The following is a 27,585-nucleotide window of genomic DNA, read 5'->3' as shown; positions in this document are numbered from 1 at the left end:
CATTTGTTAGAATAAAGACCAAAATGCTCTGATTCTCAACTGGCTCCACCTGTGACAGTTCTAGTTCTGACTTGCTCCTCAGGGAGACTTTCTGGGCTGCAGAGGTTCTACCTGAGGGGATGGGCAAGCACAGTGACACCGCATGAAAGCACCTTCTGGGTCATACAAGAAAATCCTGCTCTGGCAGGGGGGTTGGATTCAGTTATCTCTTTGGGTGCCTTCCACCCCCTTATGTGCTGTGATTCTCTATGATCCTGCTGTGGCCTTAGTTGTTCCTCACCCAACAGATTCTGTGTGCAGGACACTGCAGAGGGGCTGGAGTATGGCCAGAGAAGGGCAATGGAGATGCTGAAGAGTGTGGAGAACAGGTTTTGTGAGTAGCAGCTGAGGGAAGTGGAGGTGTTCAGGCTGGACAAGAGGAGGCTGAGGGGAGACCTGGCTCTACAACTCCCTGAAAGGAGGCTGGAGCTAGGTGGGGGTTGGTCTCTCCTCTCAAGGATCAAGTGACAGGACAAGAGGAAGTGGCCTCAAATTGTCCCAGGGAAGCACAAGCAGGTGCAGTCAACATTTCACAGCCTTGTGGGGGTGGAAGGGACCTCTGGGGATCATCCAGTCCAAGCCCTCTGCTGAAGCAGGGTCAGCCACAGCAGCTCACCCAGCATCACAATGCCCAGCTAGGATTGGAAACTCTCCACACAAGGAGACTCCACAACCTCTCGGGGCAGCCTGCTCCAGGGCTCCAGCACCCTCACAACAAAGAACCTTCTCTTCAGATGGAACCTCCTTGGTTTCAGTTTGTGCTCACTGCCCCTTTTCCTGTCACTGGACACCACTGAGAAGAGTCTGGCCCCATCCTCTTGCCCCACGCGGGTCCTTTAGCTCTTGCTGAGCATTGAGCAGATCCCCTCAGGCTGCTCTTCTGCAGGCTCGCCAGGGCTCTCAGCCTTTCCTCCTCACAGAGATGCTGCAGGACTCTAGCAATTCCCTGTCTCTCTTGAACTGGGAAGACCAGAACTGGACCCACTACTCCAGCTGTGGCCTCAGTGGGGCAGAGCAGAGGCAGAGAACCTCCCTCAACCTGCTGCCCATGTTCTTCTGACTGCACCCCCAAGTTCCACTTCACCTGGAGCAAGATCATGGTGGAAGGTGGTTTGAGGCATCAGGTCGGTTCAAACACCTCTTGGAGCTCCTTCCAACCCTGAGTGGTTTAAAGCAGATTTTTAGGGGACACCATTCTCCAACTCTGAAACAGCTGCAGGCTCAGCCCTGTCCTATCATTTGTTCCTTGGGAGACCAACCCTGCCCTAGCTCCAACCTCCTTCCAGGCAGTTGCAGAGAGCAATGAGGGCTCCCCTCAACCTCCTTTTCTCCAGCCCAACCCCCCCCAGCTGCTCCTCACCACCTGTTCTCCAGACCCTGCATCAGCTTTGTTGCCCTTCTCCAGCCTCTCGCTGTCCTTGAGTGAGGGGCACAAAACTGAACCCAGTTTTTGGTGGATGAAGAAAACATTTCTGCTCCTGGTGTTCTTCTTAAGAGGAAAATTAAGGATTCTGGATGGAAGGGAGATGTGAAGGAGAATGCTCTGGAGGCAGCTGGGCCCCCAGGACGTTCAAGAGGCAGAAGGCAAAGCTCTGTACCTGCAGCAGGGTAAAAGAAGGTCAGCAGAGGAGGGCAGGACCAGGAGTGTGAGTTTCAGGGGTTTTATTATCAAAGTTCTGTAAAACAATTTCTGAAACTGTACATGGACATGGCACAGACTGCAGCCTACTTCTGTCTCTTTTTGTCTTTACCTGCACAAAAGTCAAAAAAAGCTTCTTGAACTCCGGTAACTAAGGGGACAGCTTTGCCTAACCTACTGCAGAGAACATGGAATCACCGTGTGCATCAAGGTACAGGAGACACCAACTGACTGGCTTGGACAACTTGAGATCAAGTCAAACGGAGGTGGGATCAAGTAGCCTGGCTTTGAGAAGCTCAGGAGGGTGGATTTCAAACGCACTGCTCTTCTGCAAGGTGTGTGTGTTTGTGTGTGGGGTACCACGTCCTCAACACATCAGAGGACCAGGGTGACGGGACACAACCTTTCATCACTGGGCACTGCTGAGGTGGAGGTTTCCAGGCTAAAGATGATGGGAAGTGATGATGAACCATCTCAGCCTGCCTGAGGTGGGTTTAGATCAAATGATCACCAAAAGCCCTCAAAAAGGTCAGTGCATTGGAACTGTCTTCAAAGCCAAACCCACCTGAAGGAGGAAGTTAAAAAACCAAAACCAAACCCAAACCAACCCCAGCCACGGGGCTTCAAAAATGAAAAGAACAGAAACAAAACCTCAAATCTATCTCTAGCTGAACGAGTAGCTTCAGGTGCAGGCATTTGTGTAGCCACACTTAAGACCCTTAAAGCAGAACCACCAAGATGCTTGAAGCAGATCCACCCTTACAGCAGACCCACCAAGGCCCTTAGTTAAGAGCAGACCCCACCCTTGAAGCAGCCCCACCAAGGGCCTTGAGGCAGATGTGTGGTGTGGCAGGAGTGGGGCAGAGGGAGGCCATCTCTGCCGGATCAACATGCAGTCAGTGCATTCCCTACACTGCTCTAGAGCTGAGGGATCCAAAGTCTCGGGGACACTACGGCGGGTGAGCGCTGATTGACTACAGGAGATCACACACACACAAGTCCATGCCTGCTGGAGACACATGCAGCTGCTTGACTTCTGCTCCAAGCAGCACCCCAAAGTTTGGTGGTAAACCGCTGGGCTCAAATGTGACCGTGGCCAGGGGTTGGTCACCTTCTCTTCTAAAGCTTTTGTCGGGTGTGAAGTTAGTATCAGGAGAGGTACAAACCATGGCTAGCTGGGAGCTGGAGACATCTAGAAGTTAGGATTAAGAAGGAGAGCGTAAAAAGAGCCACACAGGGATGACAGCGCCGCGCACCCGGCCACGCCTCAGTCACTCATGTCCATGTCCTCCTCATGATGGTCGTCACCGTTGACCTTGGACTCCCGGCTGGCATCTCCGCTGCCTTTCTCAGCTGCCGACTCCTTGCCTTTGGGGGAGGAGGAATCTGCTGTATTCTTCTCCTCCTTCTTCTCCTTCTCGCTGTCGTAGCCCTGCTCCTCTTCATCGTAATCCCTGGTGACCTGCTTTGCACAGAGACAAGGGAAGGTAAAACGAGCCCCTCGGGGCCCCCCGGGCAGGGGATGCCACTGGTGGGCAGGGAGGGCACCCGAGCAGGTGTCTAAACATACTTTCACATCCTTGTCACTCTCCGACTTCCGCTCCCGCTCCTTCTCCTTGTCTTTGCTTTTCTTCTTCTTGCTGGTTGACCGCTCCCTCTCATCTCTACTCCTCTCCTTGTCTTTGTCCTTCTTCTTCTCCTTTTTATGCCTGTGACAAGAAAGAACGTGGATGGAATCCCCACCACACCAGGCCAGAACATGGGCTGTGACCCACAGCTCACTACCTGTTGCTGGAACAGGTTGCACAGGGAGGCTGTAGATGCTCTCTCCCTGGAGATGTTCAAGGCCAGGCTGGATGAGGACTCGAGCAACTTGGGCTAGTGGAAGGTGTCCCTGCCAATGGCACAGGGGTTGGAACTGGATGACCTTGAAGGTCCCTTTCAACCCAAACCATTCTAGGATTCTCTTAATCTCTGGGACCACTCATCTTATGGGAGGAACAGCAGTGTGCAACCACCACACACCAGCTGCCTTCAAAGCCAACATTCTGGGCTCCCCAGTTCAAGAGGGACATGGAACTGTTTGAGAGAGTCCAGCACAGAGCCACGATTAAGGAAATGGAACATCTCTGTTATGAGGAGAGCCTGAGGAAGCTTGAGGAGGCTGAGAGGTGACCACATCAGTGTTTACCAATATGTGAAGGTGAGTACCAGGAAGCTGGAGCCAGGCTCTGCTGGGTAATGCCCAGTGCCAGGACAAGGGGCAATGGGTGGCATCTGAGGCACAGGAAGTTTCATGTAAACATGAGGAAGAATTTTTTTCTTTGTGAGGGTGTTGGAACCCTGGAACAGGCTGCCCAGGGAGGCTGTGGAGTCTCCCTCCCTGGAGATATTCAAAACCTGCCTGGATGTGTTCCTGCGTGTCTGCTATAGGAGATCCTGCTCTGGCAGGGCGCTTGGGCTGGATGAGCTTTCAAGGTCCCTTCCAGCCTCTGACATTCTGTGAACATCCCCACTTCTTCTCACTGGGCCAACCAATCACCATAAAGTCAAGTCCAAGAAGCAACACCTTAATTAAGAACAGCAACACTACAGTGTCTGATAAAGGAACAACCTCAGGCTCCCTGTTCAGGGACAGAAGATCCCAGAATCCCAGTATGGTAGCGGTCAGAAGGAACCTGTGCAGATCTTGCAGTCCAATCTCCACCCACAGCAGGGTCTCTCACAGCAAGCTGTCTCCCCTGATAGTACAGGAGTCAGTGATTCCCACTGCACATAACTAAAGCGACTGGGAACTCCTGAGTATCAACTACTTCTTCGCCTGGACAGTCTCCAAGCAGGATTTCTGGACACTTAACAGAGAAGCTCTGTGCTTGAAGCCAATCAAATGACACCAAAAGCAGCAGAAGGAAGCACCAGAGATTCACCTTGTCTTTCAAATGCCACCTTCACAAGGACCCACTGTTGCTTCTGCTGGAGTTCACATCATGGCACTGCTGCCACAGACACCACTTTGTTCTGACTACTGACCTTCTTGGAGATGGGGACCTGGACATTTTCCTTTTAGGAGATCTGGGCTTTTTAGGTGATCGGGATCCACTCCTGCTTCTTCGGCGGCGGCGTTCTCTGCAGGGAGGGGAGGGAAGACTTGGTTGAGTTGGGTTAAGATACAAATCTACAGCTGGTTATCCTGCCCCTCTACTTTGCCCTACTCAAACCACATCTGAAGTCCTGAGTGCAGTTCTGGCCTCCCCGTTTAAAAGAGATAGAGAACTGCTGGAGAGAGTCCAAGACACTCTACAAAGCTGCTGAGAGGCCTGGAGCATTTCTGTGAGGAGGAAAGGCTGGGAGCCCTCAGGATGTTGAGCCTGCAGAGCGCAGCCCCAGAGGGGATCTGCCCAGTGCTCAGCAAGAGCCAAAGGGCCTGCAGGGGGCAAGAGGATGGGGCCAAACTCTTCTCAGTGGTGTCCAGTGACAGGACAAGGGGCAATGGGCACAAATAGGAACCCAGGACTAGAAACTTCTTTGGTGCTGGGATGATGTAGCCCTGGAGCAGGCTGCCCAGAGGTTGTGGCATCTCCTGCTCTGGAGAGCTTCCAAACGGCATTGTGACGCTGGGCAAGCTGCTGTGGGTGGCTGTTCTGTATCAAGGGGGTTGGACTGGATGATCTTCAGAGGTCCCTTTGCACCCCACCAGGCTGGGCTGGTGTGAAATGAGCCTGTACCTGCTTGTGCTTCTCGACCGCCGGGTTGTGCTGTAGCTCTTGGGAGGAGTTTTGGAACGTTTCTTTTCTTTCTCTTCCTTCTTTTTGTCCCTTGGAAGTAAAATAAAGATTTTTAAGATTATTTATAGGTCACTTTAAAACTCTCCAAGGAATAAAAAAGGCACGAAGCCATGATGACTACACTGGAGAGCAGGTAATGTTGAGCACTTCCGAGGCCTGTCACACACTGATGGGCACAAAGGAGACATTCATTTACAGCACAAGAAGACAGCTCTTCTGTATCTTCAGGGTACATCATCTCCACCTTTAGATCCTCTCCTGTCCAAGGACATCTGAGTGGCTCAGCCAGTGCCTGCTGCATCTACTGACCCTCAGGAACAGCATGTTCCATGCTTTTTACACCACTATGTCCAAGTAGAGGAGAAATGTAACGTAATTCTCTAAGACACAATAGAGACTGACTTTGAAGAGCCACCGGATTAGGTTCATCTTGACCCAGGTTGGTCAGTTAGATCTTGGATTTCGTTTGGTTATGTTTTAATTAAGCAGCAAAAGGCAGCAATTCAACTTCTAGCAAACAGAACTGACTGAAGGAGCCTACCTGGTTTTGGATGTGCTCCTCGACCTCCTGCTTCTCTCTCTGGAATGAGATCTTCTTCGCCTTGGACTTTTAGATCGCCTCCTGCTTCTTGACTTTGAATGGGATCTTCTCCTTGATCTGCTTCTGGAGCGTCTGCAAGGAACACATTGCATACAGGAGGTAAAGTTCTCACTCTCTGACCTCAAGTTCAGAGCCCAGCTGCTGGCTAATAGTGTCAGAAAGAGCAAACACAAAAGAGCACAGGAAACCACAAAGATGTTGCATCGAGTCCACCACAGATGTCAGCCAGGCTTTGGACACCACCTCCTATAACATCCCTATAGGGAAGCTCACAAGTGTGAGTGGTAAGGTGGGTTGAGAACTGTCTGAAGGACAGAGCTCAGAGAGTTGCAATAGGACCAGGAGCAGTGGATGGAAGCTGCAGGTTCCACCTCAACACAAAGTGGGAACTTCTTGACTGGAAGGGTCCCAGAGCAGTGGCACAGGCTGCCCAGAGAGGTTGTGGAGTCTCCTCTGGAGACCTTCAAAGCCTGTTTGGATGCATTCCTCCATGACCTGAGCTAGATTGTATGGTCCTGCTCTGGCAGGGGGGTTGGATACGATGATCTCTTTGGGTGCCTTCCGACCCCTAACATCCTCTGATCAGCAGTACAGAGCCTGTAGCTGGTTGTGTTCCCCAGGTGTCCCAATTAAGTTCTGTCTTGTTCAACATCTTCATCAATGACCTGGCTGAAGGGATGGAGTAGGACCCTCAGCCATTTTGGCAACGATACCAAACCAGCAGGAGTGGCTAACAATCCATCAGGCTGTGCTACCATCCATTGTGCCCTAGCCAGGCTGGAAAGCTGAGTGAAGAACCTCATAGAATCAGCCAGGGTTGAAAGGGACCACAATGATCATCTAGTGCCAACTTCCCCCCTGCCATGGCCAGGGACACCTCACACTAGAGCAGGCTGACTAAAGCCTCATCCAGCCTAGCCTTAAACACCTCCAAGGATGAGGCTTCCATTATCTCCCTGGGTAACCTCTCAACCCCTTACAGATTCTCACCACACTCATGCTGAAAAACTTCTTCCTAACATCCAGGCTGAATCTACCCATTTCTAGCTTGGTTCCACCCCTCCCTCCAGCCCTATTACTACCTGACAGTCTAAAAAGTCCATCCCCAGCTTTCTTGTAGCCCCATTCAGATACTGAAAGGCCACAATAAGGTCACCTCAGAGCCTCCTCCTCTCCAGACTCAGCAGCCCCAACTCCATCAGTCTCTCCTCACAGATCAGCTCCAGCCCTCTGAGCATCCTCATAGATCACGGCCCTTCTTCTCTGGACACCTTCCAGCACATCCATATACCTCTTGTAAAAGGGGCTCCAGAACTGGATGCAGTAGTCCAGGAAGCTCAAAAAGAGCAAGTGTAGGCAAAGAGACTGAGGTAAGAAGAGACCCTTGGGCCTGCTGTAAAATGGAGAGCCCACAACAGCTCAATTGTTCAGAGAAGTGAGGGCTGGGTGAAACCAAGGCTCTGGGCTAAGGTGGTTCTCATCTGACAAAAGGAACAATTCACTGTTCAGTGCAATCAAACACTGCTAACACTAGGTTCATAGATTGGTAGTAGTTTGGGTTGGAAGAGACCTTGAAGATCATCTAGTTCCACACACCCCTGCCACGGGCAGGGACGCCTTCCACTAGGACCAGGTTGCTCAAGGACTCAAGTGCCCTGAAATTCCTTCTGCAGTAGAGTATTTTGGGGGTGTTTTGTGCCATCAAGTCTTTCTCATCTTTTTACAAGACCAGAGGCCAGCCCCCATCTCACACTACAGCATGGCCTCGTCGTAGCCTCAGCTTCTTTCAGACCATTCTTCCACCTCTCAGCTTCCACAAGCAAAGAGTCACCTCCAAGTAGTATTACTGAAGGAGCTGCTTGATCTCTGTGGGTTTTAAAGGAAATAAGCTACCTACCTGTGTCTAGATGAAGAAGGTGTCCTCCTCCTCCTTGACCGTGACCTGGACCTTGAATGTCTTCGTTTTTCATCTTTTTTGTCTGAGTTGAAAAGCAGAGTTAAAAAGCCACATTATTTCAGTTGGGAAAGATCTCCAAGATCAACTCCAACCTTCTACCCAACATTTCCATGACCATTAAACCACATCCCAAAGTGCCACATCCACACATTTCTTAAACACCTCCAGGGATGATGACCTCACTACCTCCCTGGGGAGCCTGTATCAAAGCCTGATCATGAAAGCATCAAGCCAACACGTAGCAGACCATGAGCTTCTATCATGTACCACATCCGAACTCCACCTGGAGCTGCAAGAGGTGCTCCATGAGTGACAGTTACCTGGCTCTATAGCAGCAGAAATTAACGACTGTGCTTCTCGGACTCTTTTCATAGCTTCCTCTATTTCTTTGCTGGAGGTATCTGACTTCAGGCTGGGTGAGACAAGACCTGCAGCTACGTGGTTCAACCTGGGCAAGAAGAGGAAAGAATTTCAGAACTTCAGTGTCAATGAATTCATAAAATGCAAAGTGAGAAGCCTTAGCAATTAGAACCTGTCTGTGTTCCCCTGAGCAAGGAAGGTGCCCTCATGGCCAAGGCAGCCAAATGGTCTCCCGGGGGAGCATGAACTACAGCATGGTCAAGGGAAGTTCTCTTCCTTTCCTAATCTGCCCCTGTAATGGCATGGCTGGAGTACTGGGTGCAGTTCCGGAATCCTTAGTTCAAGAGACAAGGAACTGCTAGAGAGAGTCCAGTGGAGGCTCCAAAGATGCTAAGGAGTGTGGAGCATCTCCGTGAGGAGGAAAGGCTAAGAGCCTGCAGAGGAGCAGCCCCAGAGGGGATGTGAGCAATGCTCAGCAAGAGATAAAGGACCCGTGGGGGGTAAGAGGATGGGGCCAGACTCTTCTCAGTGGTGCCCAGTGACAAGACAGGGAGCAATGGGCACAAACTGGAACCCAGGAGGTTCCGCTTGAGTGGAAGGAGAAAATTTTTTGTTGTGAGGATGCTGGAGCCCTGGGGCAGGCTGCCCAGAGCTGCTGTCTGCCGCTGTGGAGAGCTTCCAAACCCATCTGGACATTGTGGTCCTGAGCAAGCTGCTGTGGATGCCCTTGCTTTAGCAGGGGGGGTTGGACTGGATGACCTCCAAAGGTCCCTTCCAACCCCCACCATGCAGGAATTCAGTGAACCCTTCCCTACTTTCTACCCACCACGCACACTCCCTTGAACAAAAGGAGCCTTTCTGCTGGACACTGAAATAAGAATTAACACATCCTTGTGCACACTGCTGTTTGCTCCCTTTCTCTACCAAGCCATCAGACACCTTTTGTTTTGCTGTCTCCTGACAGTTCTACCACTCTACGGGCTCTTTCATCATTGTCTGTTTCAGCAGGAGATGCTCTCAGCAGGATGAGAGGTCTTAGCTGCACCTTTACCTTATGGAAACAGAGGTGACAGCAGTGGCACTGAATTTCTGTGTCTCTGGCAAAATGAAATCCCAGAGATCAACAGGTGCTATTTTGTAGATGCCAGGCAGAACCATCTTCACTTTCTCCTCCTCTTTTCTCTACCACAGAAAAGCCTGCACAAGATGCTCAGGACACCAGATTTCATGAACCTAATTAGATCCAGCAGAAGAAAGGCTGGATACCAGATCATAGAAGAGAAACCCAAAATTAAGTGCAATAGAAATATGTATAAACACTGATGCTTACTTTGGATCCACTGTGCTCATCAGTTTTAGTAGCTGATCTGCTGCAAGAGACTGGGAGAAAAAAAACAAGATTAGACCCACATTGGAGGATGTCAATGGTTAAAGAAGATTGTCTGCCTTGAATGTAGCTAAAAGCCTCTAGAGATACAAAACCAATCCAAATTCCAGACAAGTCACAGAGCAGAAGGCAGATTGTTCTGTCTCAAAACCTGGTGTGAGGTGTGAACATCTCATTTCAGTGGTGTTTAGGTGAGCTTTCTTCCCCCTCACAGCAGCCAACTCAGGATCTTTCAGAGATTCGCAGAGTGGTTTGGGTTGAAAAGGACCTTGAAGATCATTTAGTTCCAACCCCCCTGCCATGGGCAGGGACACACTTTCCACAAGGACCAGGTTGCTCAAGGCCTTTTCTGGACAGAATCAAGAGAACTTCAAATTAAATCCCCTTTTCTGGTATTTTCAGGTCCGTGGAAGTCCTCAATGTCAATTCACAAACAGGAAACAAAAGTTTCTTTAAGAATTCCACAAAATAATCTCTTACAGCTCTCAGCAAAACTCAGACATGCCCACAAGTGCTCACTTCCTACACCAGTGATGTGCTGACAAGAAAATGCTTAATCCCCACTGATATTCTTCATGTAACAGCCATGTCCTCAACCCAGACAAAAGCATAAGGCCAGAACCACCTCAGTGGTGCCCAGCAGCAGGACAAGGGGCGATGGGCACAAAATGGAACTCAGGAAGTTCCATCTGAACAGGAGGAAGAACTTCTTTGGTGTGAGGGTGCTGGAGCCCTAGAGCAGGTTGCCCAGAGAGGATATGGAGCCTTCTTGTCTGAAGAGCTTCCAAACTCAGCTGGGCATTGTGATCTTGGACAAGCTGCTGTTGCCCTCTGTTAGCTTAGTGAACACACAAAATAAATCCAAACTTGGAATGACAAAGGATTCTTTAAATATGCATTAGGATGCCTTTTTTCCCTCCTTATTTCATTATCACCATCATTTGCTTGTTAATATATGTGACATACACACAGGGGATGCTAAATAATGGGTTCCTTAGCAAGGCAGTAAGTTGTCAGCACTTCTTGAGCCTGTAAAATGTTCTTTGTGCAGTATCTGGTCCTCCTATCTTAAATATTCAACTCAATATTCTACTTTTTATTGCTTAGTATTTACAGCAGAAATAAAAGCTACTTTTAAATCAGAAGAAAGTTTAGCCAAAAGTGTTTCCATCTAAATCTGCTATGCCAAACCCCAGAGATCATTTTGTAACAGTTCCAAGAAGTTATGAATAAGCAGAGCCAAGCCTTTAAAAAAAGGCAGTGTTCTGAAACACTTTTCAAACCTCAGATTTTCAGCTCTTATATTTTCAGAACTTCAGCTTGTTGCCTGGGCTGCCCATTTCATGCAAGGATGGAGTTAAACAAATTTAGGCTCAGTAAGCATTTAATGAAGTGTTTTGAAAGCAGGATAAGAACATGGAAGGTCTTTAAGATTAAAGGACTGAGTGACCCCAAAGGTTAAAATAATCAGAAACAAGACAGAGTATTTAAAAGCAGGATCTAAACATAGTCAAATTCTCTCAATCTCTGTAGTTGAGGTCTCATCTCCTGAACAGAAACCAGACTGGAACAGAGACTCAGATTCCAACCACTGAGGTGTCCCCTCCACAACTTGTGGAGATTTAACACTAAATCCCACCCCTTTAAGAGGAGGATTTCAGTGTAGCTGTAGTAGGACCTCAGGATAATGAATTAGGTAACAGTGTAATCAATTAACTAACAGCTGGAACATGTGTACAAAGATTTATGTGATAGCAAACTGTAGAACGTGATTTTGTATTTATCCTGTATCTAACCTGTTGTTGTTTGAGCTCATGGGGGGCTGAATTTGCCATTGATGACTTAGCAGAAGCAAAACAAACCAAGTACCTTCTCTCTGTATCTTGATTTGCTTTGCACAGCAAGCAAACGATCCTTTTGAGGGGAGCTTACACTAAAAACGTTACATACTCTGCTCAATGCTATGTGCTAGGAAAAATAAAGATAGTTTCAAAGTGTGTGACTTACCTGAGAGTTTAGGTTTGCTCCAGGAAGCCCCAGAGCAGCTAGGGCAGGATCAAGAGCAGGAGCTCCTAAAGCAGCTAAAGGAACAGCACCAATCTGTAATAAAGACAAAGAAAAAAAGCTGTTAGAAAAGATCCTCAGTCAAGATACTCAATCATTAAGACATGTGGAAACCTGAACTGGGTTTTACTCAGCCTTCTAGATACAGCAAACATTTTATTAAGGTCAGGGAGAGTGCTTCAGTTTCCCTTATTCAGGTATTTCAAAGCTTTAAGATATGAAGAACTCCAAAGGTAGTATGTGAAAGATGTTTTTCTTCTAAATATTCTGTAATTCAATTGTTTCCTCTACCTACCACCAGGTAGGGAAAGAAAAAGGAGTAAAAAGGCCAAAGTATCCCACTGCATTTAAAAAATACTTTAAAAATTAATTACTTTTCCAGTATTAAAATGAAAAATTATAGTTTCACAGCTAACTACCACAGATTTACATCAACTTAGCGTAGAAGTAAGCATGTCTTATCCTAAAAAGCCGATTTATTGTTATCACATCTCTGCAAATTTCTCAGATTGGGTTAAAAAAACCCAAACAACACACACAAGCAAATGGGTTGAGAAGTTACTGGAAGAAACTGGATGACAACACAGATCTGAAATCATTTCCTCTAGAAGCCTCATATGAAAACCTCATTTTTTGGCCATTTAAATTGAGGTGATAAAAATATACAAATCCATCACGCCCAGAGTGCTAAACCCATAGGAATCATCGAATCACAGAATCAACCAAGTTGGAAGAGACCTCCAAGATCATCCAGTCCAAGCCATCCCCCAGCCCTATCCAGTCAACTAGACCATGGCACTAAGTGCCTCATCCAGGCTTTTCTTGAAGACCTCCAGGGACGGTGCCTCCACCACCTCCCTGGGCAGCCCATTCCAATGGCATCTTGTGTGAATCCTACTGTGCTGCTGCTGAGAGGTTCTGCTCTCCCTTCCCTCTCTCTCATTGCTCCTTTCTTGAGACTCATTTGTCAACCCACTGAGCCATCAAGAGAACTGCATCTTATGAGCTCCAGAGTCAGCAGAAAAGCAGCACCAAGAGCTTGCAGCCGACAGCAAGGGAGCAGAACTTGCTTCTTTTCTGTAGAGTTTTTCAGCCAGATGATATCTCTAAACTGTAGAAGCTTCTCCCTGCAGCCTCGAGAGAAAAAGCCACAGCACTGCACACTGATTTTGTGAGCATAAACTATAGCTTCAATTAATTTTTATTTAATTAGATGCCCAAGTATCATGAAGAGTCAAAAAGAGCTTGCCAGACGTGACAGAACTGAAGTTAGGAGAGGTGAGCAAAAAACACTGTCAGGGATTTACATACACACGGTTTCTGGAGAAGGACATGATTAGGATGTGGTTCGTTTCTTCCATCCCTTTCCTTCAGTTTCACTTCAAACATTAGATTTTTCCCTTCTAATGAGACCAGCTGAGCAACTCAAGAGTATGTTCTACTCCATGGGAGCAAAATAACAAGCTACAGAATGGGAGCTCAGCAAAAGCTGAAGGAGTGGGTTTGAGAACTGCAGAACTAATGAAGCTCTGTTCTTACTAATTTGCCTCTGTACTCTGATTCTTCCCCTGCAATGGGAAGATTTTTAACACAGTACACTCTTAGAAAAACAAAAGCATAGAAAGGTTTGGGTTGAAGGATCTTTAATGGTCACCCAGTCCAACCCCGCTGCAGCCAGCCCCTGAGACAGCTGCAACTAGAGCAGGTTGCTCAGAGCCCCAACCAACCTGACGTGCAATGGTTGCAGAGGTAGCATATCTATTACCTCTCTGAGCAACCTGGGTCAGGCTCTCACCACCCTCAGTGTCAAACATCTCTCCCTTCTCTCCAGTTTCAATCTCCCTCTTTTTCAAACCATTATCCCTTGTCCTGTCACAATAGGCCCCACTCAAAGGCCTGTCCCCAACTTTTTAAATCAGGCCTCCCCTTCCTCACTGTTCACCTTCCACATGAATTCTTGAGTATTTAGGTAATGATCAAATTCAGGCTGCAATCTCCTTCCCTCAGCTGAAGCACTGACAGAAGGCATTTTCACAGCATATCAGTTCCTTGAACTCCAGCAATCAAGAGGTCTCTTGTGCTTCTCAAATATGTCTTAGCTGAACAATGGGTAAGAAGGAGAGTCCTGGGTGCAGCTCCTGGCTTCCTGGTTCACAAGAGTCAGGGAACTAATGGAGGGGAGCAATGTGCCCTTGTGGTCAATGGGCATGAAGGAGAGTGTGCCCAGCAGGTCAAGGAAGGTTCTCCTCCCACTCTATGATGCCCTGGCGAGGCCACAGCTGCAGTCTTGGGTCCAGTTCTGGGCTCCCCAGTTGAAGAGAGGCTGGGTACTACTAGAAAGAGTCCATGGGAAGCTCCAAATATGCTGAGAGGCCTGAAGCATCTCTGTGATGAGGAAAGGCTGAGAGCCCTGGGTCTGCTAAGCCTGCAGAAGAGCAGCCTCAAAGGGGATCTGATCAATGCCCAGCAACAAATAAAGGATCTGGCTGGGGGCGAGAGGATGGGGCAGACTCTTCTCAGTGGTGCCCAGATACTGGACAAGGGGCAGTGGGCACAAACTGGAACCCAGGAGGTTCCACCTCAATAGGAGGAGAAACTTGTTTGGTGTGAGGGTGCTGGAGCCCTGGAGCAGGCTGCCCAGAGAGGCTGCAGAGTCTCCTCCTCTGGAGAGATTCCAAATTCAGCCAGCCATTGTGTGGTCAAGCTGCTGTGGCTGCCCCTGCTTTGTGATTGGACTGGATGATTTTCAGCAGTCCCTTACAACCACTTACCAGGCTGGAATTCTGTGAGACATAAGCAGAGGACCCCTCAGAAGTGTTTAATAACGGGAACTGTAGTATCCCACTTAGCAAGTTAGCACTATTTCAGCACAATCCATATTTCCTCGTGTTAGAAAGGACCCTCTAAAAAGTCATCTTGTCCAGCCCCCACTTTGCAGTAAGCACGGACAAATCTAACTAGATCAGGCTGCTCCAGTCCACATCAAGTCTGACACTCCTATCAAGGCATATGTAACAATCCATCAAGGTATCTAAACCAAAACATTTTAGGACTCAGCATTAGCATGCCTGTCTATCTGTCCTGGGAAAAACTGAAAATTAGTTAGAATCTTAACAGAGGAGGTCTGAGCCATCTCATCTGCACTGGTGAGTTGCATCCAGTTCTGGAGCCCCTGGGACATGAAGGATATGGATGTGCTGGAAGCTGCCCAGAGAAGGGCCACAAGGATGATCAGAGGGCTGGAGTACCTCTGCTGTGAGGAGAGACTGAGGGAGTCTGAGTTGGGGCCGTTAAGTCTGCAGAGGAGAAGGCTCCCAGGTGACCTTATTGTGGCCTTTCAATATCTTAACGAGGATACAAGAAAGCTGGGGAGGGACTTTTTAGGCTGTCAGGTAGTGATAGGACTGGGGGCAATGGAACAAAGCTAGAGTGGATGTTAGGAGGTTCTTCAGCATGAGGGTGGTTGAGACTCTGGAAGGGGTTCCCCAGGGAGGCTGCAGATGCTCCCTCCCTGAAGGTGTTTAAGGCCAGGCTGAATGAGGCCTTAAGTGACCTGCTGTAGTGGGAGGTGTTCCTGCCTGTGGCAGCGGGGGGGTGGAACTAGATGATCTTTGTGGTCATTTCCAACCTAAAGCATTCTGTGATTCCTGTCAAGACATCCATAACAATCCATCAAAGTATTTAAACCAAAACATTTCTGGACAGCTGTCTATTTGCACTGGTATTAGCATCAGCACACCTCTCTATTTCATAGAATCAGCCAGGTTGGAAGAGACCTCCAAGATCATCCAGTCCAACCTAGCACCCAGCCCTAGCCAGTCAACTAGACCATGGCACTGAGTGCCTCATCCAGTCCTTGCTTGAACACCTCCAGGAACGGTGACTTCACCTCCCCGAGCAGCCCATTCCAATGCCAATCACTCTCTCTGGGAAGAACTTCCTAACATCCAGCCTATACTTCCCCTGGCACAACTTGAGACTGTGTCCCCTTGTTCTGTTGCTGGTTGCCTGGGACAAGAGACCAACCCCACCTGGCTACAATGTCCCTTCAGGTAGTTGTAGACAGCAATGAGAAAACCAGAAAATTAGTTACAAGCTAACAGAAGAGGTCTGAGCCATCTCATTTCGACTACACTATCACCCAGGAAGGCTGGACGAGATGATATTTGAGGTCCCCTCCCCATCCAGCATTCTGTCGTTGTCCCCCTTTGGTCCAACTCGAGAGCTTACCTGAGAAAGAGGGTTGGGAGTGGGCAGGAGTCCACCTCCAGGCAGCAGACCTGCCACAGCATTAGCTGGTGCCAAGAGAGACAAAGCCTTAGTCTCATCAGGAATAACTCCTGCAGAGAAACAGCCTCGCATTAGAACACATCCCAGTTCAAAGGCAGAAAATACACAAAAACACCCAGCAAAATGTCTCCCTGATACACCACCTGAGTTTGTTGAAAGTATTTACGTTGGCTAAAATACAAAAAAGCTCCACGTCTATTAATAATTTATCAATAATTTTATATATTGGGGGGGTGGGGGGGTTGGGGGAGGGTCAGAAGGCAAACTTCAATTGTTTTGAACTGTTGCTTTTTTTTTTTTTTTTTTGTTCTACAAACGACTTTCTAGAGCAAAAAAAAAAAAAAAAAACAAACACCACCAAAATGTAAAGAAATAAACCACCAAATGAAATAAAATAGCACAATACACACTATTTTTTTTTTTTTGTTTTTTTTTTGGAGGGGAAGTTGTGTGTTTTTTTTTTTTTGGTTTGGTTTTGTTTGTTAACACTGCCAAGATTTCATCACCTGTACTCGATTTTTAAGTCATGAACCAAACGTAAGCAAGCACAGTCGGTTCTCCAGGGGGGGTTGTGCTCTCAACTTTTCAAAAGCTGTTTTATGAACAACGACTCGTGTCGGCTGCTTTCACTATAAAGCACACAGAAAAATCAAGATACACAAGACAAAAAAAAGTTGGATTTAGGGGTTAATAATATGGTACAGTTCACTATTTTTTAAAGCTTTTTTTTCTTTGTTCTTTTACACCTACCATATCAAATGTCGTCAAACTTAAAAAGGAGAAAAAAATAAAAGAAAGAAAGAAAGAAAGAAAAGAAAGGAAGCATGGAAAATATCTGGTTGGGGTTTGTTTGGTTTTGGTTGGTTGGTTTTTTTTTTGGATATCAAGCGTAGGGCTTTTGCTGACTTGGCAAAATGAAAAGGTTCTGCAGATCTCCAAGTGGGTGGTGGGTGTGGGTGGGTTGGTGGGTGCATACAAAACAGGAGATTGGTGGCACATTTCCTTACCTGTGCAGTAAAATGCATTTTGTTCCATTATGTGCCATGCTTTATTGTACCCAAGAATGCTGCTTACATACTGCAGAGGGAACTTCTGGCCCCAAATCTTGCAGCTAAGACTGCCTGTTCTGCACAGAGAATTTTAAGGGGGAGAGTGGGGGGGGGGTTCCTACTGTGAAAGGAGTCATTATGTAGGTAGTAGTTTTACTCTATCCAACAGCAAAAGCCCTATACAGATGGATTAATTTGTTAATGTGCCCAAGCCCCCAAAATGAGAGTTCAATAAAACAATTTTTACTATATAGTTGCAAATACCAGTTAAGTGTTTCTGCAAATACACAATTAAGAAACTGCATCTCATCATATCAAACATACAATATGTACAGGGCACTTAAGAGAAACTGGATAAGCTGCAGAAGAAAACTGTTGGGTGGTATTTTCAGCAGGGCCTGGTATATAGTTCAGGCTGAACCAGGGAAAAGAACTGTAAAACACAACAACAAAAAAGAAAAACCACTGTTAAATAAAGGTCATGGTTCCTTCCACCTATACTGAGAAGTGCCGATAATCTAAACAAACTGTATCATACACAGCACTGTTTTATCTTGCTTGTGTCATTGAGCTGTCATCAATTTAGATACCAAAAGTTATGGGGGGGAAAGGAAAGGGGGGGGAAAAGGTCACGCAGATAATAAAAGGACATTAATGCATCAATATATTAACATATACCTACAGAAAGATTAATTAAGGGGAGGGGGAAATTTCGCATGCAAAATTATTGTCTCAAAGGAGGATAAACAAATAAACGTCTCAAGTTAATTACAGCTAAACATTTGCAAATCAACTACATGACATTTCTGGCATCTAGAATACAAATCCTCAGACTTTTAGCTCCAGACCCCCTCAGAGAAGAGCTGCATCCATTAAAAAAAAAATAAAAGTAAAAAATAAATCATGCATCCAATCCTCTACTTGTTTAAAAAAGAAAAGAAAATCAACAAACTACAACTTTAAAAAAGAGCAATGAGGCCCCTCACCAGGTATAATTTTCATGCTTCAAGAGCTTTTTTTACTGCTGCTTTGTTAGAACCATGAAATACTGCATGAATGTGTAGAAATGAAAGAAAAAAGAACAAACAGACAAAAAAAGAAACAAACATTAACCAAAGAACCTAAATACCTCCCCCCACAGAAAGCCCTCTTTATTAAACCTTAAAATGGTTAAAAGCCACCTTTTGTAAACACTAAAAATAGTTAAAAGCCAACCTTTTTTATACTTGAAATGGTTTAAAGCCACCTTTCACAAATCTTAAAAAGCCATCTTTAACCCCTTAAAAATGGTTAAAAGCCATCCTTGTTTTAACCCCTTAAAATGGTTAAAAGCCATCTTTAACCCCTTAAAATGGTTACAAGCCATCCTTGTTTTAACCCCTTAAAAATGGTTAAAAGCAATCTTTAACCCCTTAAAAATGGTTAAAACCATTTTTGTTTTAACCTTAAAAAAGATCAAAAGCCATCTTTGTTTTAACACCTTAAAAATGGTTAAAAGCCATCTTTAACTCTGAAATGGTTAAAAGCCACCTTTTTGAATCTTAAAGCCATTTTAACCTTAAAATGGTTAAAAACCACCCTTTAGAAACCCTACAAAGCCATCGTTTTTTTACACCTTAAAAGTGGTTAAAACCCATCTTTTATTTAAACCTTGAAACAGTTAAAAGCTACCTTAATCATAAAAAAAAATCACTTTGAAAGTCATCTCAAAATGTTTAAAAGCCACCTTCTAAAAAAAACAAAACAAAACAAAAACCTGATCAAGTTTTCCTCCCAAATCTAAGAACAGCACAGTGGGGAAAAAAAAAGGACAAATACTAAACCTTACCGTAGACTTTGTGTTTAGCTCTAGAACACAAAGCAACAGCCACCACACCCCAGTGTCTGTGTATGTGGTATAGGGGATAATAATTGCACTTAAACAGACAATAAACAGGTTGACTTTTAGTGACAGGCAATATTCAGACAAAGAGTTATCACAACAGAAAAATAAGAAGAGGTCAAAAGCAACCCAGTTCAGCACAGTCCTGCCTTTGTTTTTTTTCAATTAAGACTCTTGTTGAATGTGGAGCCTGGTAGAGAGCAGGGCTGGGATTCTGCTCCAGAATGAGGATAGAAATGGGACTTCCAAACCAGGGCTGGCATAACTTTATTGGCTGAACCTATCTCTTGTGATAGGTCACACATCATGACGGCAGAAAGTATCAGCAGTGCGTTCCAGGAGGAACAGCCCAGGAGGAATACCCCCATTTAAACAGGCCCATTATCAACTACTGGACTGGATATTATCTTAAATACACAATTTTGGAAGTCAAGCTCACAGGGAGGCTTCTCTATATGCCAGAAATCCATTTAAACATGCTCCCATTTCAAGTATCTGACTGAATTTGAATTTCTTTACAGAATCTGGAAGCAAAATCTCTTGGGGATATTTCTCTATGTGCCAGATTTATCCATCATTTGATGGAGAAAAGTCACAGTGACAGAGAAAAATCCATTTTAAATACTGGATTGAATTTGACTTTCTTTTCACAATCTTGGAACGAAAGCTGCTGGGGAGATTTTTCTATGTGCCAGATTTGCCCACCATCAAGCACAATGGAGAAAGTCAGACTGACAGAGAGAAAAATCCATTTATACGATCCAAATATTAGACTGGACTTGGTCTGGATTTTTTGTTTTGGGTTTTTACCTTGTTTGTTTGTTGGATTTTCATTGTTTGGGTTTTTTTTACCCAATTTTGGAAGCAAAGCTTCTGGCAAAAATCCATTTAAAGGCCCATTTCAAAATTTGGACTGAATTTGAATTTCTTGATACAACCTCAGAATCTAAGTTCCAAGGGAGATTTCTCCATGTGGCAAAAGTCCATTTCAAATTTTGGACTGAATTTGAATTTCTTGATACAACCTCAGAATCAAAGCTCCAAGGGAGATTTCTCCATGTGGCAAAAGTCCATTTCAAATTTTGGACTGAATTTGAATTTCTTGATACAATCCAGGAATCAAAGCTCCTGGGGAGATTTTTCTGTGTGCTAGATTTATCCACCATTTGATGGAGAAAGTCAGAGAAAGGGACAAAAATGGGGTTTTATCCTCAAGGGACAAGTTAAGCACTAAACATTCTCCCCCTCAAGGGCCTTGGAGATTACTTCAGTGCTAACTCTGAAGGACTGTTGCTGTTGCATGCTTGAACACCAAGAGGAGGACAAAGATGCCTTTCAGCTACGCTCTTCGACTTCAACTAAACCAAGCAGCAGCAGTAACTCATTGGCAGCTTTAGAAGGTGGTCTGTACTCCCAAAAAGCAGCATGTGTCCATCAAAGGTCATGCTGCAGGTTCCTACATTCCAGAAATCATGAAGGTTTCATTCTAAGAAAATACAAAGAAGACAACACAACTCCCCAGGTCTCAAAAGACAGCCTACAGCATTACAATCTCTCGCTTACAGCTCTGAACCCAGGCCATGTATCACATTTCTTACTGTAGCATGACTTATATCTGCAGAATTTTAAACTTAAATTCAAAGCCATCTTGGAAAATCCATTATTTCAGAAGTTAAAAAAAAAGTATCAAGGAAATAGTACAATGGAAATCAGTTACTTCTAAAGCAAGTCTAGAAGAGTTTAATAAGACTTCTGCAAGAAGAGGTGTCTTCTCAGCACTTTGATTTTAAGGTAAGTTCCAAAAACCCTGCTCATTGCCTTTCAAATTACTGTAACACCCTAAAATGTAAAAATAAAAAGAAGAAGAGAAAATGTAGTTAACAAAGTGGTTACACCAGGAAAACACTTGGGGACTTGAGTGCTTGCTGGCCTTTAGTTAATGTCTAGAATCCCCTGTAGCTTCAGAGGACCCACTGTTTTTCAGTCATCTGGAAGGGCTTTGCATTTGCCTTCTCCACTACAAAAATCACACACACAAATAACAGAGAGAAGAGTTTATTATTTAGTGAAATGCTATAAAATATATCAAGGATGAAAAACAAGAAAAACTTGGAATAAAAGAGAACAAACAAAAACTAACACCAGTGCCCAATGTGGCACCTCTGGGAAGATCTATCTTTCAAATTAAAGTGGAATTATTGCAACCCTTGGTATACTGGATGTGATAAGGAGGGAGAGTGCCTTTCTCCAGGGAGATTCCCAACTGAAGGCAGCAGAGTTGATCCCAAAGGAATCTTAATCCACTCTCAGAGAGGGAGAAACCAGTCTCATAAAGAGATTTATGTCTATGTGAAAGAGGCAAACAACTATTAAGGTAAAATCCTTTCACATGTCCAACTGTTTGCCTAAGTTGAGGATGAAGTCTCAATGAGAGTAAGGAAGAGCAAGATTTGAATAGAATTCTGCCTAAAATGTTAATATCTTAACCAAAAGATATATCTTAAAGACACACAAACCCAATCAGAGGTGAACTTTCCATCCTTACTCTGTCATTAGAGCAACATTATGATTTTATCCATGGGCAATATACCAAGGGTTTCAAACTGTTGATAATTTAAACTTTGACATTTGACTAAATCTCTTTTTTTTTTCTTTTTGGTATGATTATCTACTGGAATAAAATTGCCATCAAATTGGTGGCTTCATAGGTGATTAAACAATGCACAAACCTTCTGCATAGGGTACGACTATCAAGGCTCTGTCAACGAAAACAGTGTTTGTCAGGTGCTGGGCCACAACCGCGGAGTCCGGATCATGGAACTTTACAAAACAGACACGGGATGACACAGGCAAGGGAGAGTCACTGCAAGAGGGAAAAAGCAAATTATTACTGAAATTGAAGCAAAGGTGATACTAGGAAACTTGGCACTTCTGCTGTCACCACTCTCACACCAAAACAAGAAGCCCCACAGGACAAAGGGAGACCTCGATTTCATTTTAAGTCTCAAACACCATTTTACAGACTCATACACTGCATTGGCTCTGAAGGATCACCCTCAAAGATCACCTGCTCCAGCTCCTCTGAAGCACACTCACAGCAAAGAAGTTTGTTCTCATTCAAGAAGGAAAGATTAGAGAGTTCGGTGGAGGTTCCAAAGATGCTGAGGGGCCTGGAGCAGCTCTGTGAGGAAGAGCAACCTGCTCTAGTGGGAGGTGTCCCTCCCTAAAGCAGAGGGTTGGAGCTGGATGATCCTTGAGGTCCCTTCCAACCTAGATCATTCTATTCTATGAAAGGCTGAGAGTCCTGGGGCCGTTGAGTCTGCAGAAGAGAGGATCTAAGCAAGGATTTCTGGGGACCAAGAGAATGGGGCCAGATTCTTGTCAGTGGTGCCAGAGACAAGCAGCAATGGGCACAAACTGGAACCCAGGAGGTTCCACTTGAACAGGAGGAAAAGCTTCTTTTGTTATGAGGGTTCTGGAGTCCTGAAGCAGGCTGCCAAAGAGGAGAGCTACTGAAACCCCTGGCCACTGTGATCCTGGGCAAGCTGCTATGGGTGTCCCCGCTTTAGCAGAGGGATTGGATTCACAAGTCCCTTTCAACCCCCACCCTGCTGGGATTGTGTGGCAAAAAACATTATGGAGACAACTGTGCATCTTATCAGTCAAAAGCTACTTCGGGAATGCATAGGACTGCTGTGAAGGCAGCAACATGCTCCAAACTACTTAAGGAAAGAGTCTGGGCAGCATTTGTGAGGTGCTCAGCTCTGCCCTCAAGCACTAAAGCTATTAAGGAGCCTCAAGAAGTAGTTCTGAGAAATCTTCAATTCTTTATCATCAAAACATACCTTTACTAACGAGACTCCCAGAAAGAGTTACAAGATGAGCTCTTAAAAAATGCATCTCACTGCCAAACACCTTTTATCCCAGTTGAGGAATGCTGATCAAGTCTTGAAGCACTGACAGAGTTGTCAGAATACAGGAGAACTGTTTCCACATCAAAGTCAACATTCGAGATCTATTTTTGCTACTGCAAATGCCATAAAAACTATTCCAACCTTCAGAAAGGCTGAGCAAAGCCCTCACCAAGTAGCTCAGTCCAATGGCAAGTGATGCAAACTCATGGACTGCCCTAAACATGTACTGGATCATGTTTTCATATAAACTGATGGTAAAAACGAATGTTAAAGAGTGGAGCCAGCAAACTGTGGCTTTTAAAACGTTACAAACATCCATTCCATCCAATACCTCACAGTTTTAATTAATTGGAAAGTGTCAGTGCAGTGATAAATGGCACAGGGTGGGGAAAATGGGCACTAGAAGCTCTTTGTACCTATGAACAAACAGCAGCTAGCCAGGATCATGCCTTTTCTGAAGCCATTTGCAGAAAACCCAAAGAAGCATCAGCAGGAAGAGTAACAAAATCATAGCAGTTAAGTGTTTGAATATCAAGGAGTCCTGGCATCTCTGAACAGTCATCACAAAACCATCTGTGGTAGTATGGAACAGAGTAGATACTGTGGATATACAAGAACACCACTGCCCACTGATCTGCAGAGCTATCTGAATATACAGAACCTCAGAGCAGTAGGGATGGAAGGGACCTCTGGAGATCACCCAGTCCAATCCCCCTGCTAAAGCACCACTGAGAAGAGTCTCGCCCCATTCTCTTGCCCCCCACAGGTCCTTTAGCTCTTGCTGAGCACTGATCAGATCCCCTCTGGGGCTGCTCTTCTGCAGGCTCAACAGCCCCAGGGCTCTTAGCTTTTCCTCCTCACAGAGATGCTCCATACCCCTAAGCAGCTTTGAAGTACCTCCTGGATTCTCATCAGTAGTTCCCAGCCTCTCTTAAACTGTGGAGACCAGAACTGTACCCAGTACTTCAGCTCTGGCCTTACTCTGGCAGAGCAGAGAGGGAGAAGAACCTCCTTTGACCCATTGGCCAGACACTTCTTCACACACCCCAGAAGACCATTGGCACAACTGCAAACGCATCAGGCTACACTCACGCAGGCTGATATTTAACAGAAACTGGTGAGTTTCATGTTCAAACAGTTATTTCCAGTCACTGCAAAGCCCAAGCTGTGGCTGAGAGAAATTCTCAAAGAACAGAACGTTCTCCTCAGTTACCAAAAAAAGACCCTCATTATTTAATTCAGCAGAGAGTGAGAAACTCAGTAATTCCCGCTCAGACATCATGGCAGGGTTTGCTGCCACTCAAGACAACTGACTATGGTTGGAGTCTGGATATTTCCCCATTCTGAAGTACAGAAGATTGTGAAATGCAGCAGATAAAAGAGGATTATCCAGCCTTTGCATAAAACCTCTAACTACCTGCTGCACAAAAGTTATAGAATCATAGAATCCGTCAGAGTTGGAAGGGAATACAAGGATCATACGGTTCCAACCCCACTGTCACAGGCAGGGACACCTCACACTAGATCAGGCTGTCTAGAGTCTCATCCAGCCTCGCCTTAAACACCTCCAGGAATGATGATTCTGTCACCTCCCTGGGCAATCCCTGCCAGGCTCTCACCACTCTCATGCTGAAAAACTTCTTCCTAACACCCAGGCTGAATCTACCCATTTCTAGTTTTGTTCCATTCCCTCCACTCCTATCGCTACCTGACATACCAAAAAGTCCCTCCCCAGCTTTCTTGTAGGCCCCTTAAGCCCCTCCCCAGTTTTCTTGTAGGCCCCTTAAGATGCCAAAAGGCCACAACAACGTCACTTCAGAGCGTTCTCCTCTCCAGATTGGCCAGTCCCAACTCCCTCAGTCTCTCCCCACAGGATAGGTGCTTCAGTCCTCTGACCATCCTTGTGACCCTCATTCTCCCATCCTACAACCAGCATCTTAAGTATTAAGTCCTTTTTTTTTTGGAAAGGATATTTCTGCCGCCTATATAAACATTAATAATGATGTAAAATCAGGCAGATTGTCCATGCAGAGATGTTCTTCAACATCACACTGGTGCCCTGCGACAGGGCAAGAATCAACAGGCACAAACAGGAATCCAGGAGGTTCCATCTGACAGAAGAAGAAACTTCTGTGGAGTGAGTGTGCAGGAGCCTTGGAATAGACTGTGCAGAGAAGTTGTGGAGTCTTTCTCTGGAGAGATTCCAAAGCCCACAGGCTACTGTGGTCCTCCATTTTTGATAGCACAAAAGTAAGCTTTCAACAGATTTTGGTAGCAGTGTCTAAAGCTATCATGTTTCAGAAACATAATTAAGTCCCATTAAGTCTTTTTAAAATGGATAGAACATTAAAACACAGAGCAGCACATCAAAGAATTGAGAATCTGAAAAGTGAGTTTCCTGTGCTGGCTGCCAGGTATTTGTGGTTCTGCCACTGTAGTCCAGTTAACACAGCTGAAAAGAAAGCAGCTCCTAGGAGTCAACCATTCCCATTCTGGAACAGTTTCATTTACGTTGTTTCACAGAATCACTCTGGTTACAAGAAACTTTTAAGATAAAGTTCAACCATTATCCCAGTACTGCCAGGTCACCACTATATTTTGTCCCTCAGCACTACATCTCCAGGGCTCTGAAAGCCCTCCAGGGGTGGGAAATCTGCTGCAGACTTGGCCAGCCTGGGCCAGGCCTCGCCAACCCTCAAGGGCACAAAATTCTTCCTTATCTCCAACTTAAACCTCTCCTTGCACAATTTCAGGCCATTTCATCTTGTCCTGTCACTTGTTCCTTGGGAGCAGAGCCAGACCCCTACCTGACTTTGATTTTTCTAATGAGTAACCTAAACCTCAGTCGGGGCAAACTGAGGCCATTTCCTCTGGTCCTGCCATTTGTCCCTTGTGAGAAGAGACCAACCCTCAGCTTGCTTCAACTTCCTTTCAGGGAGTTGTAGAGAGCCAGAATATCTCCCCTCAGTCTCCTTTTCTTCAGATTAAACAATCCCAGGACCTTCAGATGCCCCTCGACCACACCTATTGTCTACACCCTTCCTCCATCAGCTTTGTTCCTCTCCTCTGGACCTGCTCCAGCACCTGAACGTCCTTGGAGAGGCCCAAAACTGAATCCAGGACTCAAGGTGGGGCCTCTCCAATGCCCTGTACAAGTGCACAATCACTTCCCTACAAAATATTACCTTCTCTGCTTCAATTTCCAACACGAAATTGACAAAATCCAACTCAAAATTAGAACTACACTGCTTCTAGATTCGTGTATGTAGCTAGCTAGAGCAGGACGGGTCAAGACACCCAGATTTGTGCTAGAAGGTGTTGAAGGCTCAATGAACAAAAGAAAAATGCTTTGTGACAGCTTTTATCTCCCCACAACCAAAAAAAAAAAAAAAGCCCTGAAAATAATTTTAGAAGTCGTTTTTGCCTTATTTTCTCTCCCACCAGTCCTTGTTCATCGTGCCGAAACTACATTTTCCCTTATATAATCGACATGCAAAAGATCAACATGTAACATGAAGTGTTGTAAAACAAACTGACACGACCAAAATCAACATTAAGACCTAGAAGATGCGTTATTTATTTTTTTAATGCATAATTAGAAATATATTATTTGCATCTTAGTGGTTACCTGCCCGTTCAGCACAGAATTCTTTGTAAGATAGGTGTATTTTTATAAAAACTGAAAGTTTGATGGCAAACCGCCCGTACACCAAGTATAACTGGGGATAAATCCAGCAGAGGTCGGCTAGGCTGTGCTGGAATGAACAGTTCCGAGGGAAAAAAGTGCATTTAAGAGGAATCTTGTGCATGACTACACGGCATAAATTACTCCCACCCCCACGTGAGCACAGGAGGAAATGCGACCAGCACGTAAAGCCTTACAGCGCACCTCTATGTCAGAAAAAAGAAAGGCTAAGGCGACATAAAAGGGAGTCGGTCCGGGTTTACTCCACGGGAACCCCCAACACCCCCTCTGGTTGCTGAGGAGTGAGGGATACGCGGCCGCCTCGCCAGCGCCCAAGCGGAGGCGGATGCAGGCCGAGGCCTAGCCACACGGCCGCGGCGGGAAGCAGGGCTGCCGGCCGCCATGAAGGAGGCCAGAGGCGGGCCGCAGGGCCGCGCCTGGGGGAGGGGAGCCGATGGAGAAGGCGGAGGCGGCGGCCAGGCCGCGGAGAGGCAGAGGAAAGGGCCCGTTCGCCGCAGGTGGAAGAAAGCGCAAGAGAGAGAGAAACCTTCAACTTACTCGGGAGGAAAGAGGCGCAGCTCCTCGATTTTCCCGAGGAAACCGAAGAGCGTCCGCATCTGCTCGGAGCTGGCGCTGGGGGAGACGTTGGTGACCTGAATCACGTCGGTGCCGCTGCTCGAAGCCATTGCGCTGCCGCCCGCTCTGCTGCTACAAACACATTGGGGAGAGGAACAGCTCGTTAAGCCCAAAGACGCTCCTCACTGCTGCTCCTGCGACTACCGCCTCTCGCCACCACCAACCACCCCCGGCGCGGCCCGGCCCCAGCGCCGCCGCGCACGCCCCGCCGCCCGCCTCACCAGCCTGCCCGGGCCGCACTGCCCCACAAGCCTCGGCGGCCGCCCGCCGCGCATGCGCACTGCCGGAGGCGCCGGG

General features: G+C 46.2%; 1 protein-coding gene across 2 annotated transcripts; it reads right to left on the bottom strand.

Moving 5' to 3' along the window:
- Nucleotides 1–1,686: 1,686 nt before the first annotated feature.
- On the bottom strand, nucleotides 1,687–27,585 carry SRSF11 (serine and arginine rich splicing factor 11). Of its 2 annotated transcripts, XM_064147499.1 has the most exons (13): nucleotides 27,510–27,585; nucleotides 27,211–27,360; nucleotides 21,783–21,916; nucleotides 16,063–16,172; nucleotides 11,776–11,868; nucleotides 9,712–9,761; nucleotides 8,342–8,469; nucleotides 7,962–8,043; nucleotides 6,005–6,136; nucleotides 5,404–5,493; nucleotides 4,709–4,804; nucleotides 3,249–3,387; nucleotides 1,687–3,143 (listed from the first exon to the last, which is right to left on the bottom strand). In XM_064147499.1, the coding sequence occupies exons 2-13, from the start codon at nucleotides 27,336–27,338 to the stop codon at nucleotides 2,946–2,948; spliced, it is 1,380 nt and encodes a 459-aa protein (XP_064003569.1). In that variant the 5' UTR covers nucleotides 27,339–27,360; nucleotides 27,510–27,585; the 3' UTR covers nucleotides 1,687–2,945. The 2 variants fall into 2 exon arrangements, with proteins under 2 accessions (XP_064003569.1, XP_064003570.1); XM_064147500.1 differs by lacking the exon at nucleotides 27,510–27,585 and having other exon boundaries at nucleotides 1,687–3,140; nucleotides 27,211–27,460.

Source organism: Pogoniulus pusillus, chromosome 8 (genome assembly GCF_015220805.1).
Source record: "Pogoniulus pusillus isolate bPogPus1 chromosome 8, bPogPus1.pri, whole genome shotgun sequence".
Lineage (NCBI taxonomy): Eukaryota > Metazoa > Chordata > Aves > Piciformes > Lybiidae > Pogoniulus > Pogoniulus pusillus.
The sequence above is the reverse complement of the archived record's forward strand: the minus strand, read 5'-3'. Positions and strand labels throughout refer to the sequence as shown.

What these genes read in the sequence shown, in the direction of transcription:
- SRSF11 (XM_064147499.1), bottom strand. Translation starts at nt 27,338, where the DNA reads ATGGCTTCGAGCAGCGGCACCGACGTGATTCAGGTCACCAACGTCTCC. An exon ending in AGTCGTACCCTATGCAGAAG is followed by an intron (nt 16,173 to 21,782) that starts GTTTGTGCATTG and finishes GTTTCTCTGCAG; the next exon opens with GAGTTATTCCTGATGAGACT. An exon ending in GAGCAAACCTAAACTCTCAG is followed by an intron (nt 9,762 to 11,775) that starts GTAAGTCACACA and finishes TTTTTCTCCCAG; the next exon opens with TCTCTTGCAGCAGATCAGCT.